At 38.4% G+C, this 20,593-nt stretch overlaps 2 protein-coding genes across 2 annotated transcripts in view; one reads left to right on the forward strand and one right to left on the reverse strand.

Moving 5' to 3' along the window:
- The window catches only part of LOC119838082 (acetyl-CoA carboxylase), a 71,447-nt gene that overhangs the window by 38,124 nt on the left and 12,730 nt on the right, over nucleotides 1–20,593 (forward strand). Inside the window, exons 18-35 of the mRNA XM_038363892.1 lie at nucleotides 9–28; nucleotides 492–597; nucleotides 759–896; nucleotides 1,348–1,454; nucleotides 1,822–1,958; nucleotides 2,452–2,538; nucleotides 3,204–3,286; nucleotides 4,079–4,188; nucleotides 4,920–5,048; nucleotides 6,192–6,374; nucleotides 15,274–15,413; nucleotides 15,900–16,110; nucleotides 16,793–16,885; nucleotides 17,254–17,411; nucleotides 18,174–18,354; nucleotides 18,595–18,710; nucleotides 19,259–19,379; nucleotides 19,976–20,072. Coding sequence (XP_038219820.1) covers nucleotides 9–28; nucleotides 492–597; nucleotides 759–896; nucleotides 1,348–1,454; nucleotides 1,822–1,958; nucleotides 2,452–2,538; nucleotides 3,204–3,286; nucleotides 4,079–4,188; nucleotides 4,920–5,048; nucleotides 6,192–6,374; nucleotides 15,274–15,413; nucleotides 15,900–16,110; nucleotides 16,793–16,885; nucleotides 17,254–17,411; nucleotides 18,174–18,354; nucleotides 18,595–18,710; nucleotides 19,259–19,379; nucleotides 19,976–20,072 — 2,217 coding nt within the window. The remainder of the gene's footprint in view (nucleotides 1–8; nucleotides 29–491; nucleotides 598–758; nucleotides 897–1,347; nucleotides 1,455–1,821; nucleotides 1,959–2,451; nucleotides 2,539–3,203; nucleotides 3,287–4,078; nucleotides 4,189–4,919; nucleotides 5,049–6,191; nucleotides 6,375–15,273; nucleotides 15,414–15,899; nucleotides 16,111–16,792; nucleotides 16,886–17,253; nucleotides 17,412–18,173; nucleotides 18,355–18,594; nucleotides 18,711–19,258; nucleotides 19,380–19,975; nucleotides 20,073–20,593) is intronic.
- LOC119838140 (odorant receptor 13a-like) lies at nucleotides 7,131–13,364 on the reverse strand. Its single transcript, XM_038363972.1, has 9 exons — nucleotides 13,339–13,364; nucleotides 13,017–13,111; nucleotides 12,176–12,312; nucleotides 11,106–11,629; nucleotides 10,535–10,634; nucleotides 9,386–9,481; nucleotides 8,528–8,626; nucleotides 7,802–7,861; nucleotides 7,131–7,175 (listed from the first exon to the last, which is right to left on the reverse strand). The coding sequence occupies exons 1-9, from the start codon at nucleotides 13,362–13,364 to the stop codon at nucleotides 7,131–7,133; spliced, it is 1,182 nt and encodes a 393-aa protein (XP_038219900.1).

Here is a 20,593-nt window from a genome sequence, read left to right on the forward strand (position 1 = left end):
CTTTACAGCTGTAAGTGCACCTAAGTGTGTACAGGGTGATTTTTTTTTTGTTTTATGACGTAATAGGTAGATCTAAGATAGTTACATAATTTTTCTGATCTGATAGGACAATGTTTTCCGAGTTGTTTAATGATTATACATATATAAATTAAAAGGACCAAACAGTTTAAATAAAATAAAGACTAGCTATAATATCATAAATGCGAAAATTTGTAACGATGTGTGTGTGTGTTTGTTGCTCTTTGTCGCAAAAACTACTGAACCGATTGCAATGAAATTTGGTACGTACATAGCTGGACAACTGGAATAACACATAGGCAACTTTTTATCCCGATATTCCTACGGGATACGGACTTACGCGGGTGAAACCGCGGGGCGCAGCTAGTATAAGATAAAACAGTATAATAACAGCGTAAACCACAGTACCGCCAAGAAGGATCTAGTACAGTTTGTATGATGAACTATAATCATGAACTGTTTCTATCCCGTAGGTGATGAAAATGGTGATGACGCTATCTGCGCCCGAGTCCGGTATAGTGACGTGGTGTCTGAGACCTGGTGCCGTGCTGGATATGGGATCTCTTATGGGAACTCTTGGTAAGTAATTTTTTTTATTACTGTCTGTCTGTCTCTCCGTCTGTCTGTCACTAACATCTTATGAACTGTGATAGTGAGACAGTTAACATTTTCATAGATGATGTAATGCTGTTGTCATCATACAATAAATCTCAACTCAATTTTTTACATTCAATTTACAGAATTGGACGACCCCTCTCTAGTCACAACGGCTCAACCGTACAAGGGGCAGTTCCCGCTCGGCGATAGCTCATCCGTTTCGGAGAAATTGAACCACGCGCACAATAAGTATAGGGCTATATTGGAGAACACTCTAGCAGGTAAGGTGTTGACCGATTTTATAAAATGAGGTTATTAAACACATTTTAAATCAGTGGATTTCCTAGAAATATATATTATTGTATTGAGTTTCTATTTACAGACTTTATATTACATTTTGAGATCCAAACTACATAGTATGTTTTTTTATATTTTTAATTAAATGCAACTTGCATAATTTTTTTGTCTATTTAAATTTTGAACCAATCATCATTATTTTAAACACGCTTTTAATAGCTTTTGAATTCGTTTTTCGCCCACTTCAAACGGACAGATTTAATTCAAACTTTGTACAAACATTATGAATCAGTGATAATATAATACACTTCATAAATCTATCGTATACCAAATTTTATCAAAATCCGTCAAATAGTTTCCACGTGACTGAGCGGACAAACATCCAAACAAACAAACTATCACATGTTATATAATACTAACGCGATTCCACCACAGGCTACTGCCTCCCGGACCCGTACAACACGCCGCGTCTCCGCGAGGTGGTGGAGAAGTTCATGCAGAGCCTGCGGGACCCCTCGCTGCCGCTGTTGGAGCTGCAAGAGGTACGTATTGCTTAAGTGACTTTAGGAAATTATATGAGAACTTATCACGTAACATGAAGTTATGTCACTCATGTGATATATATCGCGTCATGTACTATATACATCCCTATTTTGTATATTTGCAACATTGTTTATTCGGTGTGGTCTTCTACGTTGATATCGTGTGTCAGTCAGTCAGTCAGTATATCAGTCTGTCAGACAGTCAGTAAATCAGTCAGTCAGTTAGTCAGTCTGTCCGTTAGACAGTCTGTCAGTTAGACAGTCTGTCAGTTAGTCAGTCAGTTAGTCAGTCAGTCGGTCATTGACGTTTCAGCTCTCGCACGTCTATATAAAACGCAATATTAACGCTCGAAACCTTACACTCCAGGTGCTATCCTCGACGTCTGGCAGGATACCGCTCTCCGTGGAGAAGAAGGTCCGCAAGTTGATGGCGCTGTACGAGCGGAACATAACCAGTGTGCTGGCGCAGTTCCCCAGCCAGCAGATAGCCAGCGTCATCGATCAGTACGTATGAGATGAGATCGTTTGTATGTATGTCACAGCGGGTAACTGAGCTGGTGGTTCGCCTGGTGGTGAGCGATCACCACCGCCCGTGAACAGAGCAGAGGTAGTGCCTCTGCGTATGCGCTGCACGCTTATAACGGGTAAGGGATAAGGAAAGGATTGAAGTATAGATGGTATGGACTGGGAAGGCGAAGAAAAGGAAACGGGCAGGATTTAATTTAAATACCTTGTTTGTTTCTAGAGATCTTCTCTGGCTTTGCCCGCGGTACATACATGGAATGGTGAAAGAATTTTCGAAATAGGACCCGTTGTTCTCAAAATTTTCGCGTTCATATAAGCAAAAAAAATCTTTTCCCTTCTTTATTCTTATTTATTCTTCTAATTGTCTGGTTAATGGTTTTATTGTATGTATAAATTATGCAATTATATAATTTGAAAAAGATGGTATTTCTTTAAATTGCATTGTTTTTATATAAAATCATTTTCTTTACAGCCACGCAGCCTCTCTATCGAAACGTGCGGACAGAGATGTGTTCTTTATGAGTACGCAAGCTCTTGTGGTTCTAGTGCAAAGATATAGGTAAGTGACAATAAATAAAATTATTTATTTCTCAATAAAAATATATGGTAGGTTATAAATATCTGCTAAACAACTAAGATACAGCTACTGCGGTACACAAAAGACTAAGCAACCGGAGCCGAAGTAGGATAGATATAAGTGATTTGTAAAAAGAAAATAGATAATAAGAGAAAGGCTAGCATAATTTGGTCATACTAAAATACAAGACACAATAAAATAAATTGCTTCGTTTACTCTTAGCTGCGCCCCGCGTTTTATCCGCAAGTTGCCTATATGTTATTCCAGTTGTCCAGCTATGTACGTACCAAATTTCATTGTAATCGGTTTAGTAGTTTTTGCTTGAAAGAGTAACAAACACACACACACATCCTTACAAAATTTTGCATTTATAATATTAGTAGTATATATCTAAAGAAAATTCTTTCATCCTGAAGATCCTAATCAGGATAATAAAATAAACTCATGAACTGATTGTATTGCCACCGATCCTTGATAAGTGTACGAAGATTGAATTAAATCTGTCCGTTTGAAGTGGGTCAAAATGTAGTCTAAATGAGTTGGTTACATACAAACATACAAGTAAAGCTTATGAAAAGCTTTTCAAAAAGGTTATTTTTTATGCAACGTAAAGTTATGTATGTGTATAAAACATTTTTATCACATAGGAACGGCATACGCGGCAGGATGAAGGCGGCCGTACACGACCTGCTCAAGCAATATTTCCAAGTCGAGAGCAACTTCCAACTGGGTGAGTTCATTTTTTTATGTCACAGCAGGCAACTGAGCTGGTCTGGTGGTTCGCCTGATGGTAAGCGATCACCACCCACCCAGAGCAAAAGTAGTGGATGATCTCCCCGCTTGTAAGGGATAAGGGAAAAGGCAAGGATTGGCGGCTGGAGAGAAAGAATGAACTGGGATGGGGAAATGGTAACGGGCCTCCAGCTCCCCCATTCACCATACCCAATAGCATGCTGTTCTTTCACGCCAGTCCTCTGTGGGGGTGTGGTACTTCCCCGGTGCGAGCTGGCCCAATTCGTGCCGAAGCGTGCTCGACTCCAAAACATGAATAAACTTCTAATGGGTTTAAAGCGTATTTTATTAGTTAATGTATGAAAAATTATGCTTACCCATTTTTATTCACTGTCTAGAATGAAAAAGAGATAACTACCAATAGAATACACAGAAGAAACTATAAGAAACATGAAAAAATCCTCATATGCTGTTTGTTTGTTCTTCTTTTTTCAGTTTGCTCTAGTTCTGAAAATTGGGAGACAGTGTAGTTTTTTATTAAAAATAATTAGTACCTATGCAATCTCTTGTAAATATAACCAAAATAAAGAAAAACACAATTTTTTCCGTACATTATTTGAACAATTTTATTTTTTCAAATTAATTTCTTTATTGCTTGAACACATACATTACATCATATAAATAAATATAAATATAACATAACAGTATTCGCCTTGTGATCTGGCGTGCAGTCGATGCATTTAAAGATTTTTATGGAGAAAGTAATCAATTATTTTCGTGTAAACAACAGGTTCGTACGACAAATGCGTGATGGCTCTACGCGACCGTTACAAGGAGGACATGCAATCCGTGGCTAATATAATATTCTCGCACAACCAAGTGGCCAAGAAGAATCTTCTGGTGAGTGAATATGATATACTAGCTGCGCCCCGCGGTTTCACCCGCCTAAGTCCGTATCTCGTAGGAATATCGGGATAAAAAGTTGCCTATATGTTATTCCAGTTGTCCAGCTGTCTACGTACCAAATTTCATCCTTACAAACTTTCGCATTTGTAATATTAAATAAGTAGGATTCTTATCTTATATATAAAAATCAATTGCTGTTCGTTAGTCTCGCTAAAACTCGAGTGTGGCTGGGCCGATTTTGATAATTTTGGTTTTGATGCATTCATAACAGTCCAGGGAAGGTTTAAAAGGTAAAAAATACGGATAAATGTTTCGAAAAAAAAGGCCAATGGCGATGCGAAGTTCGCCGGGTCAGCTAGAAAAAAAAAAAACACATTGACATCATCAATTAAATGAACCACTGACTACCGAACTAGTTGAGAACTGTGTTTCGGTTGTCGCTATGTAAATACACCTTAATTTCATATAAATAAGCTTGATATCAACCCTTATAGGAGGCCTGTGTCCCAGCAGTGGGAACGTGTATGGGCTGATGATGATGATGATGATGAAGCTTGATATCGCTTTAACATTTGTCTCCTTCGTCTAGAATTTTGGACTAAAACATTTGAGAACGGATGATTCAGTATCCAGTTTGGTTTTTAATGATTGGATACCTGGAACTGTGCTTTTTGTGCCGTTATTGATTATTTATAAGGGTGATGATGATGATGATGATGATGCAGGTGACGATGCTGATTGACCACCTGTGGTCGAACGAGCCGGGGCTCACGGACGAGCTGGCGGCGACGCTCAACGAGCTCACCTCGCTGCACCGCGCCGAGCACAGCCGCGTGGCGTTGCGGGCTAGGCAGGTGATGTTGGTGATGGTGGTGATGGGGTGATGATGTGGTGACGTGATAGATGCCAGCTGAGCGAACCCACACGTTCTTGAAAGCTAGGACTTGATGTTGGTGATGATGGAGCTGAGTGTACCTTGGTGTTGAGAGCTAGGACTTGAATGATGATGGCATGGTGATGACCCGCGAGCTTATGTGATCTCGCTGCGTGGCCTTGCAGACCAGGCAGGTAGTGTCGGTTATTATAGCGATGGTGATGGGACGTGAGATCACTTGGTGTTGTGAGCTAGGAAATTAATGCTAGTGAAGATGATGGTGATGATTTGATAAGATGTAAAAAAATGTTGTACCCCCACCAGGTACGGGTATATCATCAAAAATTAATAGAATATCATCTATCTTGTAATATATAAGTACCATGCGAGCCAACTAAGACAAGAATAGGGCTAGTTAAGTTCTCACGGTTGCTATTGAATTAGTACTGTCTACAAAACAAAAAAAAAACTGCAAAAACAAATATGAAGCCGAGTATAATCTGTAAATAAAATATTCGTGCATGGTTGTTTGTTTCTTTAAAAAAAAACCTATTGGGCTAACCCCATCAATAGTAAAATTATAATAGTAGTATATAGTATGTATGTGTTAGAGTGAGAGAGGGGCATCCCGCCCACCGCTGCCGTGCGCGTGAGGGAACGGGGAGCCATACTGGTGTCGTAACGCGTTACGTAACGAACCGGTTCAAAATATATGTCCATAAATTACGTGAGGTGTTTAAGGGAGGGAGGGGGTCATGTAAAATCTTTCCAAATCTCACTTGGGGGAGAGGGGGGGTTTTAATAAATATCACGTATTTTTTTTAACAAAAAAAAATAATTCTAGAAAAATTTACATATGTCAAAACTTGATATATTAGTATTCGTTATTTATCCTTTTAAATCCCGCGACGGATGATATTTTCTTTTCCTTTCTTAAATCCAATGGGTTCATAGTCAAATATATTTCAAAAATTCTCACGTGAGATTTGGGGAGGGGGGGAGAGAGTTAAGGAAAATCTCACGAAATCTCACCAAGGAGGGCGGGGGGGTCAAAAAATCCTGAAAAATATCTCACGTAATTTATGGACGCTCCCTTATTAATGAAATGAATTATACGTTTCAGGTGTTAATAGCGGCCCACCAGCCGGCGTACGAACTGCGTCACAACCAAATGGAGTCGATATTCCTCTCGGCCGTCGACATGTACGGGCACGACTTCCACCCGGAGAACCTGCAGAAGCTCATCCTATCCGAGACATCCATTTTCGACATACTGCACGACTTCTTCTATCACACCAACGCGGCGGTGAGCTTTTCATTTATCCATACTAATATTGTAAAGCTGAAGAGTTTGTTTGTTTGTTTGTTTGAACGCATTAATCTTAGGAACTACTGGTCCGATTTTAAAAATTCTTTCAGTGTTAGATGACTCATTTATTGAGGAAGGCTATAGCCTATATATGTACCACGGGCGAAGCCGGGGCGGACCGCTAGTCTTGTATAACTGATTTTTTTTATAAATAGTAAGTTAGCTTTTTCCAGCGGCTTCGCACGCGTTAAATTCGTAGTAGTTTAATAGATGTCAATATACACAATATGTTTTACATGTGTATTCCTCTTGAATCACTCTATTAATAAAGAAAATACATTAAAATGCGTTGTGTAGTTTTAAACATCTGAGCATACATACATAGGGACAGACGCGAAAAGTGACTTTGCTTCATACTATATAGTGACTATGTGTTCGTCCCGGCATCGCCCGTGGTACATACATAGCCTTTGTCACTCGGTGAAGATGCAGCTTTAGAATGGTGAAAGAGTCTTTGAAATCGGTCCAGCGGTTCTTGTGTGAAAATATTACTACATACATACAAAAACACAATTGTTGAATATTAAAAAAAATAATAATAATGGAAGTCGTCATGATCCACCATTAAATATATTATTTTCTACTAGCTTTTCTACTACGTTAGCGTTGTTCCCGTTGTTGGGATGATATAAATAAAACGACTTTTAATTTAATTTATGATTATATTTTTTATTATATTAGAATTATTAATATTTAAGAACGTAATAAGGTGTACATGGAATATGAAGTTTGTAGGATCTGAAACGAAATTATTGAATTTTTAAATATTACTAATCGGCGTCTAATATAATTAATTACCATAACACTTGTTTGTTTGGGTGTTTGTCCGTCAAACACGCTGAAACTACTACCCTGGATTTTAATGAAATTTTATATACAGACAGGGTCTGAGCTGACTTGGGTGATAGGATACTTTTTAAATGCTTCCCTTCGGGAATAAACAGGAATAGGTAGTCATTAAATCATTTGTAAATGTCCTGATTCCACGTGGGTATAGCCACGGGCGAAACCTAGTAAATACAAATATTGTTTAATTTTTTTTTTGATAATAATTATCATCATCAGCCCATATATGTTCCCACTGCTGGGACACAGGCCTACTATGAGGCTTCAGGCCATAATCCACCACGCTGGCCAAGTGCGGGCCCACTTTTAGTCTCGGACATGCCGGTTTCCCTCACGAACTTAAATGAAAGTTTAATGAAGTTTTATCGGACAATGTTTTATATCACACTACCTTCCAAACAGTAACAAACACACACACACACACATCCTTACAAACTTTCGCATATATAATACTAGCTGCGCCCCGCGGTTTTACCCGCGTAGTAGTACTTACTACGTTTAAAACTCTAGTTACTTACTGATACAAAAAGATCCATGTCGAATATTAATTTGTTGAATGCCGTTATTTCTAGTGGTATCTGAGAAGTAAACAAAAATGATTTATTTGTATTATCTTAGCAAAACAGCTATAAAATTGCTGTGATAAAATCAAACAGATGAATTAAGATAGCAATAAAAATTTAAAGTCTATATGCGAGTATTTTCAACTGACTTCAAAACAGTAGGAGGTTATCAATTCACCCGATTTTTGTGTTTGTTATTTCATATCTTTTTACTCAGTGAACCGATTTTTATGATTATTTTTGTGCTTAAAAGCTGTCAGGTGCCTCACGTATGGTCCCATTTCAATTTGGTCCAGATTGACACTTTGAAGGCGGTTAAGTTCTTTTGTTGAAAATAATTACATCATATAATCAAATTTGCTTATTGCACTATCGTTTCGGAAACTTGATGTCGATATAATTATTGAAGTGAAACTTCTTTAGAATCGTTGTGATTTCAAACCTGACAGGCAAGAGACGCAAATACAAAAATGTGTAGAATGAAGCCGAAAAGAATGAGACAGAAATATACACACTTATTTTATATCTTATATATATTCATCTCATTCTTTTGTCGATTTGCTGAAGTTTCACTTTTATCGTGTGTGAATCGCACACACATCTTTTTTATATCATAATAATTAATTAAATTGTGATTTAAAACGGTTAAAAGCTTACCAATACTATATGAACATATAATACCTGCGCCCTAGCGATCATGAAGAGTACCATTCTCCGAATCGATATTATGCTCACTCTCTCCCAATTGGCGCAGTATATCAGAGTCGCGGTTTCTAACGACTGCAATGGAACATTACTACATACTAACTGCCCGCCCCGGCTCCGCCCGGTAAGACTTGTGACAGCCAATCCGAGTGGGGTCAAATCTAATGAACTAAAATCCATTAAAATCAGTTCCGACGTTCGTAAGTTTTATGTTATGTAACAAACATGACCATCTTTTGTCCACTCAGACTTTAAAAGCAATCGTATCTTAATACAGATGTCCCACCGATGATTTTTCTTAAAATCTATGTTAAACATTGCTGGTTTCGCTCATCCGGCATATATATCTAAAAGCGTGATCTTAAAAGTGGGTATGCGGTAGGTGTATCTGTGCGGGTTTCAAAGTTGTTGTCTGTGTTTTTTCCTATTGGATGAATTCTTAAAACTCTATATGTTCACCCCTAACTGACGGATGGCCAGTTAGGGGTGAACACATAGAGTTTTAAGAATTCATCCAATAGGAAAAAATGCATCAGGAATCATAGGATTTTGTTCGTAATTAGCACGTTGAAAACTATTAGTTGACTTTGTACACCGTCGGCGGGATACCCTGCATATCTATACTAATATTATAAAGCTGAAGAGATTGTTTGATAACACTAATCTCAGGAAGTACTGGTCTGATTTGAAAAATTCTTCTAGTGTTAGATAGCCTATTTACTGAAGAAGGCTGTAGGCTATATATGTACCACGGGCGAAGCCGGGGCGGACCGCTTGTATCGTATAATACAATAACGTAGTGTATTAAAAGTGAAAATAAAATATAGTACATACCATGTGCTGTAGCTTAGCGGAGTAACGGCAAGGCAGGTAGATGTGTACTATTGTGCCAATTATGAATATAATATACCGTAAATCGAGCTCATATCCCTGAAAAATAACTTGTTGACACATAATGGAAAACAGACTGGACTCTCGATGGACATCTTAAATATTATTCTCTTCCTCGACATCTCATTCTTTACTCAAACTCAAACATTTATTTATTGTATTAGCCTTAGATATATAAATAAAAAAAAAATAAAAAATGTTAATCTTTCGTTCTACTTACAACAATGCTATTATTATTATATGTATCACTCCTAGGGAAGGAACAGGTCCTCTTAACACAGGTATTACCTAGCAAGAGGGCCTGAGCCACAATCCACTTTTACAATAATGTAAAAACCTACTGAATAAAGATTTATTATTATTTTTTATTCATTCAAATAGACTTCCTATAGAAGCACTTTTGAATCGTCACAATATTACACAGTTATAACATTTACCACCGGTTCGGAAGGCGGTTTCTACAGAGAAGAGACGGCAAGAAACTCTGTAGTTGCTCTTTTAAAATATTATAAATTTTTTTACATTTTAATTCTACATAATATGTAACATGTACATAACAATGATGCCAATTGTCATCTTCCATATATTTTACATTCTGTTTGTCTTCTGAACTCAAGATTTTTCACCATACATGTTCAACATTCCCTATCTCATTGGTAATAAATAATTTTAAAACTTTATGAATAGAAATAATTCGATCACAAGGCGGTCAAACTTGTGTCTTCTTGCCCTACCAGGTGATGTTTACCACTACGCCACCCATGTTTGTATATTATGTATCATATTTCTTCTACTCTTTCCGTTTAAATATCTAATGGTCTCCCCATTTCGGGAAAGTTTTAATGCTATTAAAATTAAAATACATAAATTCATAAAGGTACATAAATGTTGTACATTCCCCTCTCTTCTTCTAACACTCTTTTTCATTCTCTTCCAGTATATTAATCACATGAATACGCTAAAATAAAAATACATAATTTCATAAACGAAGGGATCATTTTATACCCACCCTCTCTTCCTCAAACATTCATTCTCTTCCTTTCTCTTTATGTCTCACTCTCTTCGCATAATTTAATCATTTGGAATACACACCTCAGTAATATGGTACATACAGTTACATATCTGTATCATGGTAGCAATCAGAATTATGCCCAGCCATATGTTGAAGGTTTCCTGTATTAGTTCGACGTATCTGTAACGCGTTATCCCCCTTTTTAATCTATTAATTTAAAATTTAACTATTTCAACCGACTTCAAAAAAGGAGGTTTCATTTTTGTGTTTTTTTTTTACGAATTATAATCGCAACTTTTGACTGAGTGAACGATTCCATTTAAATTTAGTCTAGTTCTGACAATTTGAAGACGGTTCAGTTTTTTGGTAAAAATAATTATGTATAGAGGAGGCGCGTAATGCTTCTCTTTGTTAGATAGAGAGAGAATATCGTATTGTTTTATTTGTCTCTTTTGCTGTTTTGTGTGTCGAGAGAGTGACGGACTGGTTTCTTCTCTATATTTCTAATCGTTTCTATTTATATAACATCATGCTATGAATGATAAACATTCGCAGAGGCCTCTACCTCTGAGAATGTTCATAGGCGGTGGTGATCGTTTACCATCAGGCGAACCACCAGCTCAGTTGCCCGGTATTACATATCGTACTCACTTGAAAAGTCGATTCTGCTCCTTTATAACGCCAACGATCTTCACCTGCATCTCCGCCAAACTATTCGCTTCCAAGGCGTCCTCGAACGCCTTACAGTACAGCTCCATCTTGAGACACGCGTGATTTATGGTCAGGCCAAAGAAACCATCGTAACCGGTGAAGTTAATAACGTACAGTATAGCGCAGTAAAACATATACACGAACATAATTTCGAAATATGGCGAGTCGAACCTGTCCTCGGGGCGACCGTACGGTTTCTGCAGGTCGTGGATCATGTATTTGGTGGGTTCGGATTTGAACGTGAAATTGTATATGTTTAAAGCTATCGCCATTACGGGGAAGGTCATGACGCAGGACACGACGGTGATGGCCCAGCACTTCTCGCTGTACGCCAAGTTATTTTTGATGCTCGCGTCTACGATGCGCCGGTAGCGCGCCGGCATTGTGTTGTAGGAGCTGTAGTCGCGGTTGATCTCGTCTATTATCTGCATGCCGGTGGTTTGTTTCATGTGCATGATTATTTGCTGGGAAAATTTCGTATTTTGATGATGGCAAAAAAATCTATCGGAAGAACACTTAATAGATGTGATGAAAAGTTTTGAAAGAATAGAAAAAATATATATATATTGTATATATTGTACGGGCGAAACCGGGGCGAACAGTGACATACAATACCTATCATATTTAAACTTAACGCTCTCTGAATTCTGGACTTTCTAAATTCTAGACTTGAACATATTTCTAACTAGCTGCGCCCCGCGGTTTCACCCGCGTAAGTCTATATCCCGTAAGAATATCGGGATAAAAAGTTGCCTATATGTTATTCCGGTTGTCCAGCTGTCTACGTACCAAATTTCATTGCAATCGGTTCAGTTGCCTTTGGCGTGAAAGGGTAACAAACTCACACACATCCTTACAAACTTTCGCATTTATAGTAGGATAAGTAGGATAGGATAAGATTTTTTGACTTGATAATAAACTAAAGATTAATTTGAAAACTAACCTATTGAATCCACTAGAACAAATGTATTAAGCTGTTCAGGAACAATATTAAAAGTTTAAATAAATACCTTAAGAAAACTCCCGAGAAAGGGTCCGACGACGGTGCTGTGGCGTATTATGTTCACAAAATCGCGTTTTATGAACGACTTGTAAATGTCGATAAATATTAACAATGACACGGGCGCTATGGACAGCAGCAATGCAACTAGAAAAAATCCGGACTTATACACGTACATTAGATAAAAAACAATAAAGTTTTGTTCATTTTATTTTTGGCGGCCGCTAAAGCCTATTTTGTTGATGATTGTAAATTAAAATTGGATATAAATCAACTAAGACATTTATTATTATATTGGTCATCTAAAGCCTTTATTGAGATTTGAAAATAAAATTCATTTTGTGGCGGCGGCTTCTATCACGTTTAGCCAAGAATACTACTATACAAATAATATTAATATCGGTTCGTGTCTCGCACACACACACACACACGCACACACGCACACGCACACGCATACGCATGCGCACGCGCACAGACACCCCGTCGTTTTTGCGTCAGGAGTTATAAGGTAATGGAAAAAGTGATTTTTCTCCATAGATCTTTTCCTCCTTATTATTTTTTATTGCCATGGTATTTCGTTATTATCTGTGAAATCTAATCTATATATATAAAAGAAAGTGGTGTTAGTTACACTACTTATAACACAAGTACGGATTAACCGATTTGGCTGGATATTTGTGCAGAGATAGCTTAGAACCAGGAGACGGACATAGGACTTTTTGTTCCGGAAATTTCGAGGGAACGGGAGCATGCAAGGAAAACCCCCGGGTCTATCTTTCCTGCGACTACGCGCGCAAAGCCGCGAGCGGAAAGCTAGTTAATTATATCTAAGACATCCTTACGATACTCACAAACGGCTACGATGCGAATTTTGCTCAGCTTAGGGTTGGGATACACGAACCCGACCACCATCATGAAAGATATTATCCGGTACGTCGATGAAAACGTCGTGTATTTATACCCTGCGTTCGCTAGAACAATCGACAAATTTTATCCGATAACATTCTATTGATCTATGTGATGTATGTTTGTTACTCTTTCACGCGAAAATCATAAAAGCAGACGATAAAACCATGATTTGTGATGTGACATAATATGTACAAGGATTAAAATAATATCGCAAGGATTATAAATAAATATAAAATTATACTTTTTCATGGTTTCTACTTACATGGCATAAAATCTTTTATTTCCGTCATTTTATTATCTAAACTTTTTCCTAAACTTGATCACGTTAAAAGAAAATGTTTAACAGCGAAAGTATCCTTATATATGATCCTCGGAAAATCGCATTTAGAAAATAAAAAATATATAGAACGATAAGTAATCACATAATGACTGAATTAAACCAATTACTGTTATAATAATTGAACTTAGTTTCGTAGCATTAAAGTTTTTTGTAGAGGCATATATTATGTGTCGTGATTTTTATAAATTAAGTAGTTCTAAGTTCTATGAGTCAAGATAGAAATAACGCAAAGATTTAATTCTGACCTAGTAAGATTTAGTCTTAAATCGTTATGATATAAATATAAACAAATAATCTTAAGGATTCCATTAGATTACCCGATAGGAAGTTGAAATAATGAGTGTTGATGCTTTGATTTATCTCATTTCATTTAACTTATTTTCATTTATTGTAAGTTAGATAAATTCAAGTTCAAAAACACTTAATTCATTTTAGACGTATCAAATCGCCCTTAATAGTTTTAAAATCTCCTAGTTTAGTGTTTGACTTTGTACCCTTTCAATCTATACTAAATGCGAAATGCGAGAATGTTTGTCTGCTTGTTTGTCTCACACGTCACGACAGAGCAATTTCATGGTGCGATTTTTGTAGAGTTGTGTTAGGCTAGAGAGTACGTAGGCTGCTTTTTACAGCTCATAAAACATTTCATTACTATGACAATATCGCTTTGACTACACGGGCGTATTCGCGGCTAAAAAACCAAGTATCCCATATTTTTTAAATACTCTCAAAATAACTTTTGTTAACAGAACCTCAAAGTGAATTTGACGCATTAAACTCACGGCGACATTTCATTCCATTGCACCAGTGATTGTATATAATTATTAGAGGAAAAAGAGTCCTCGCTCGACCAATTTCCAACTTCTCATAATTGTTCTGAATTGCGCTGAATTACTGCTTGTTAATCACACTGGTTAACGGTTGTGACTTGGTGCATATGAATTAAGATTAATTTAACTTAGATCTACCATAATGCCACATTCGTATAAAATATCTAGATGTGACTAACACATGTATTATTATATGTTTTTTTAAATAGTTTATTTCCAAGATTATGTTTATGCTATCTCTTCGCCCGTGCTACATATGTATATCGCCTGTGCAGATTTCTAATGGTGTAAGAAATGTTTTAATCGGTCCAGTAGATTTGTGTGACAGCATTACAGAATTGCATACGTACATAATTGCTTGAAGAATAATTTGACAAAAACCAGACAAAATGATTGTCCGTATATAAGAAAAACTCTTTAAAATAAACTTTTATAAGTATCTATCGCATTATGTTATGAATATATAATGAAATAAGCTTAAATCCTGAAGCATGTTAATATGATATTATTTTATTACTACAGTAGATACGAGTACGTTAAGACATTATAAAGACTAGCTGCTCCCCGCGGTTTTACCCGCGTAACACTATATCCCGTAGGAATATCGGTTTAAAAAGTTGCCTATATGTTATTCCAGCTGTCCATCTATTTACGTACCAAATTTCATTACAATCGGTTCAGTAGTTTTTGCGCGAAAGAGTAACAAACATACGCATATACATACTCGCAAACTTTTCCATTTATAATACTAGCTGCGCCCCGCGGTTTCGCCCGCGTAAGTCTGTATCCTGTTGGAATATCGGCATATAAAGTTGCCTATGTGTTATTCCAATTATCTACGTATCAAATTTCATTGCAATCGGTTCACTAGTTTTTGCGTGAAAGAGTAACAAACATACACATACAAACTATCGCATTATAGGATGTTTTTACTTAATTTTACCTTCGTAGAGTATACTCAAGATGTTCAGTTTCCCATCCAAAACTACATGCCAATTAAACATGCTATCTTTATTTTCGCACCCGCAGGTGTGCAACGCATCACTGGAGGTGTACGTGCGGCGTGCGTACACGTCGTACGATATAACGTGCTTGCAGCACTTGGCGCTGTCCGGCGAGCTGGGCGTCGTGCACTTTCAGTTTGTTTTGCCCTCCGGACACCCCAATAGGTGAGTCTGAGTGTTTAATGTAACGTACTAAAATGTCATATGCTATGTTTCATTGTGTACCTTGATGTGCTTGCTCCCAATAGCCTATTAAAAGATCAAAAATATAATTTTTAGTTGTATAGCATTCAAATGCTTAATAAAATAAATGTGGAATTTTTAAAGAATAGAAAAAAGGGAGGCGGGATCACGGATGGTCGAGACGCTATGCGTTGCTACGGTTTGGCAAAATGGGGCAGGTTCGAATCCTGTTTTGTGATAAGAAAAGTATAGTCAATAACAGTTCAAGCGGTGTGTACCTGCCTGTAAGAAATTGTAGCGCTCATAAGAATACTCCGCCTAATACATACGCAGGCGCTGTTATATTCGAATAATATTTTGATTCGGATGTTATATGTGTTAGTTTATTTGTTTGTATTCAAAACGCCTATGAAGACTATAGGAGATAACATTATTAGGCATTAAACTTGATGAACATCCGCCCCCCAGGATCCCCATCAGCCAGTCGGAGATCGAGCTGGCGTCGGCGGCGGACGCGGAGGGCGTGCCCGGCGAGCTGTCGACGGCGGCGCAGCGCAAGTGCCACCACCGGACCGGCGCGCTCGCCGCCTTCGACTCCTTCGAGCACTTCGTCGAGTACGCGGACGAGCTGCTCGACCTCGTGCACGACTTCGCCAGCACCGCCACCGTGCGCCGCGAGGTAGCGCCCGCCCGCACCCGCCCGCACACACACGCACCCACCCGCACACGCACGCACGCACCCGCACACACACGCACACACGCACGCACACACACACACACACACACACCCGCACCCACCTGCACCCACACGCACCCGCACCCACCTGCACCCACCCGCACCCACACGCACACGCACACACAGAGAGATACACGCACGCATTTTCATATCTCGTACGCGCAATAAACGTATATACATGTACGCACCCAGAACATAACTCGATGTGCACACATATACTCACGCGAGGCCCTCATGCACGCACGCATATTCATGTGTATCACTATCACGTACGTACGTACGTACGCGCAATAAGCACAAACACATGAACACATACAGAATATAATGGGCTATAAACACACTAACGTACTAAGCACGCATGCTATGAACACTAATCACGGGTACGCATGTACGTGCGCACGCACAGAACCATGTTCAAGTATGCGTGGGTGAGCACCCAAGGAATTCAATGAAATTGTAATTATTTTGTCTGCAAAGTAATATCGCGAATGTTTATTTTGCAACAGTTTTTTATTTATATAACGACTTAGAAACTATCAATTACACATACAAATGTACACATCTACAGTTTCCTTAGACCAATCACAACAAAACAAAATATATTAAAAAATAACTTTTTTCCTAGGACTTACAAGCACTCCAAGAAGGCAGTGAGAGCCGCGACAGCACCAGTATCAACGTCGGCACGGATTATAGCAAGATCGTGGAAGAAGACGTGGTGAGTATTATATTATCTTGAAGTTTTATCAAAATACCCTTTAAAAACTGCCCTTTATTTAGGACAGTTGGAATGGTTTAACAACCATTAAAAATGTGTAGAAGTGATTATTGAAGAAGCAAATAACATAACATTAAAATTTGTGATAATTTGGTTTTTAATTGCCTTAATTATTTTTTTATATATAATATCTACCTGCAGGATCTACTGCACTGATTTAAAAAAAAATCGTTTCACCGTTGCATATGTACCACGGATAGGGGGGTATAAACCGGGTGAAGTGAAGGTAGGAAGGAAATACCTAGGTATAAGTGAAGGGGGGGGCGTCGCTAGTGCTAGTGATTAATAGGATATGGAACGTCCCCCAGCCGCTGGAGCCGATCCACATCCTGATGATCGGCATCCGCGACGCGGGCGAGACGGACGACGGCGCGGTGTCGCGCCGCTTCGGCCACTTCTGCCGCGTGCACGCGCGCGACCTGCACCAGAAGCGGATACGCAGGATCACCTTTATGCTGCTTATCAAGTCAGTGCTTACAATGTATATGGAATTTATTAATTTATGACAAGCGAGCTGGTGGATCGCCTGATGGTAAACTACCAGCAACGCCCGCCCGTCCTAGTCCATTCCTTCTTTCCAGTCGTTAATCCTTTCCTTTTCCCTTACCCCATAAAAGCGGGCAGCGCATTCACAGAGGACTACCTTTGCGAATGTTTATGGGCGGTGGTGATCGCTTACCATCAGGCGAACCACCAGCTCAGCTGCCCGCTATGACATAAAAAAAAAGGAATTACATGGGCGTTTCGCCTGCAACTGGATTACCTATGCATTTTTGTATCCTATAGTTAGTTGGTAAAGGATCTGGTGGGTCGCATGATGGTAAGCTACCAGCACTGCCGATGAGAATTTACATGGGCAGTGAAAATGGATTGCCAACTTGGTAGGAAAGGGTAGAGAAAGGAAAGGATTAATGACAGGCGAAAGGGCTGGGAAGGGTTAGAGAAAAAAGGGGAGTTTCGGGCGAATCGCACGAAAAACAGTAGCAATTATATCATTGACATCGATTCTTCTCTAGGGGTGTGTTACTTTTCCAGCCTGACACAATTAGTGTCCGAGTATATTAAAACATATTTTTAATTGTATTAAGTCGAATTTGTCAGTAATTTGCATTAAACTATATCGGTATAATGGTTATCTTACCTTATTTGGGAGGCAGAACACTTTAACACTACAATAAAATAAAAAATTATCTAAAGATTGTCATTATTTCTTTTATCATCTTCCCAGACGCCAATTCCCCAAGTTCTTCACGTACCGCGCCCGCAACGAGTTCAAGGAGGACACCATATACCGCCACCTGGAGCCGGCCTCCGCCTTCCAGCTGGAGCTGTACCGCATGAGGAGCTACGACCTGGAGGCGCTGCCCACCAGCAACCAGAAGATGCACCTGTACCTGGGCAAGGCCAAGGTATAAAGATCTATATGTATTGAAGTCAAAAAATTACCGAGTGGAGTTGTAGAAACGGTTCATTGTAATAAGCACCTTATCCCGTGGCAGTAACGTTCAAAGTCCATTGTATCATTATAAAACTCCGTCTAACAGACGTGCTGGCGGAGTTTCTCTTCGGACGATTTTTAAGCGTTATTGTTAGTCTAGTGTCCTATTTGAGCCATTGTACGATTTCTCACAATATTTCTTTCCCACTAGGTAAAGAAAGGACAAGAGGTGACCGACTTCCGTTTCTTCATCCGGTCCATCATCAGGCACCAGGATCTCATCACTAAGGAAGCCAGTTTTGAATACCTGCAGAATGAAGGAGAGAGGTATTATTAATCCCATAACTTGGGTGTTAGGATATTTTTTTTATCCCGATTAAATGCTCCCTTGGGATAAAACAGTAATTTTGATATCCGGGCGCAGCCAGGACGAGCGTCTAGTTAATCATAAATTAATATGCGTCCATGTTTGAGATACTAGCGGTCCACCCCGGCTTTATCCGTCGACATTTATAGCCTGATGCACTCCGATATAATCAAGGGTGAAAGAATTTTTGAAATCCTTTAGAAGTTCTTTATATTCTCGGCTTTTTATTACATGTTTATAATTAGAATTTGATTGTGTTTAAAAACACAATATCAAAATTATCGTATATAATTACTAAATGTCTATTTGATTGTTTGTTCAATTCTTCCTCGACTTAATCATATAATAGACTCTGATTAAGCATTTTTTTTAGAAAAGGCTTTTGGCTTTTTCTAAAGGCTTAAAAATGTGTAATAGAAAACGACGTATGCGCATGACAAAAGCATGGATATCAGTTCAGTTTTAAATAACGAACTAATTAATTAATAATTGTTTATTCAATTTTCAGAGTGCTCTTAGAAGCAATGGATGAGCTGGAAGTGGCGTTCTCTCACCACTTGGCCAAAAGGACGGATTGTAACCACATCTTTTTGAACTTTGGACCCACCATACTCATAGATCCGGCGAAGGTCAGCTTTACCAAGATGAAATAATTGTGTTTTGCTATATTTTTAACATGCTTTCATTACCTATACGTGTTTGTTTGTATGTAACCGACTCTTTTGGACTGGATATTTGACCAAATTTAAACGGACAGATTTTTCTTAAAAACTTATTTCTTATGCTTCGTACACTTATCAAGGATCGGTTACAATACAATAATTTCATAAGTTTTTCTTATAATCATAATTAGGATCGCCGGTATTAAATAATTTCCTTATGAACGCTCTATAAGAAAAAGTGAAACGACTTCGTTGTTTCTTACATTAGATCTTGTATTTTTTTATTTTTTTATCTACAATTTTTTTACTAGTTGCACTCCTCGGCTCCGCCTGGGCATTCATTTGTCGTAATTGAAATAATATAAACTACCCTATCTTTTAAGTTGGATCAAACATGCACATGGAGTGAAAATTTGATTAAAATCTGCTGAGTAGTTAAGGGAGTCCATCGTGGACAAACAGCGTGATACGTAATTTATATCTATAGCAAAATTTAAGCAAACAGTCCAAAAACAATTGTATAACCGAGCATAAAATTATCAACGAAACAATTATGATTTCAGATCGAGGAATCCGTACTCGGCATGGTGATGAGATACGGACCGAGGCTGTGGAAACTTAGAGTTCTGCAAGCCGAAATAAGGTTCACTTTGAGAGTCGGTAAGTATTCGTTTTTTTTTTTATGTCACAGCGGGCAACTGAGCTGGTGGTTCGCCTGGTGGTGAGCGATCACCACCCGCCGCCCGTGAACAGACCAGAGGGAGATTCTCTTTTGGGGGAAAATCTTTCTTTTAAGGGAAAAACTCTGTTCAAGAGCTTGATAGTCTTTTTATACAAATATGCTCAACCAATATGGTTTAAATATCTATATGCATTATTAAGTACTAATTTTTACGCGCGGCTTCGACTGCGTGGTCGCATACCCATCGTCATAGATCCCACGGGACCGAGATGGTCTACCGCGAAAAAAAAATTAGGCCATACATTTATCACCCGAACTATCTTCGGACACAAAATTGATAATTTAAAATCTTTGCGATATGTTTTACCTATCTTTTTCCCGCAGCTTCGCGTTAAATTCTGAGTAGTTTAATAGATTTTATTATATACTAGCTGCACCCGGCAAACGCTGTTCTGCCTTACTCTGATCATTTAGAGGTATGAAAAATAGATGTTAGCCG

The sequence above is a fragment of the Zerene cesonia genome, unplaced genomic scaffold (genome assembly GCF_012273895.1).
Source record: "Zerene cesonia ecotype Mississippi unplaced genomic scaffold, Zerene_cesonia_1.1 Zces_u001, whole genome shotgun sequence".
Taxonomy (NCBI): Eukaryota; Metazoa; Arthropoda; class Insecta; order Lepidoptera; family Pieridae; genus Zerene; species Zerene cesonia.

What these genes read in the sequence shown, in the direction of transcription:
- LOC119838140 (XM_038363972.1), bottom strand. Translation starts at nt 13,364, where the DNA reads ATGACGGAAATAAAAGATTTTATGCC. An exon ending in GAAATAAAAGATTTTATGCC is followed by an intron (nt 13,112 to 13,338) that starts ATGTAAGTAGAA and finishes TAAATACACGAC; the next exon opens with GTTTTCATCGACGTACCGGA. An exon ending in TTCTCGGGAGTTTTCTTAAG is followed by an intron (nt 11,630 to 12,175) that starts GTATTTATTTAA and finishes AAATTTTCCCAG; the next exon opens with CAAATAATCATGCACATGAA.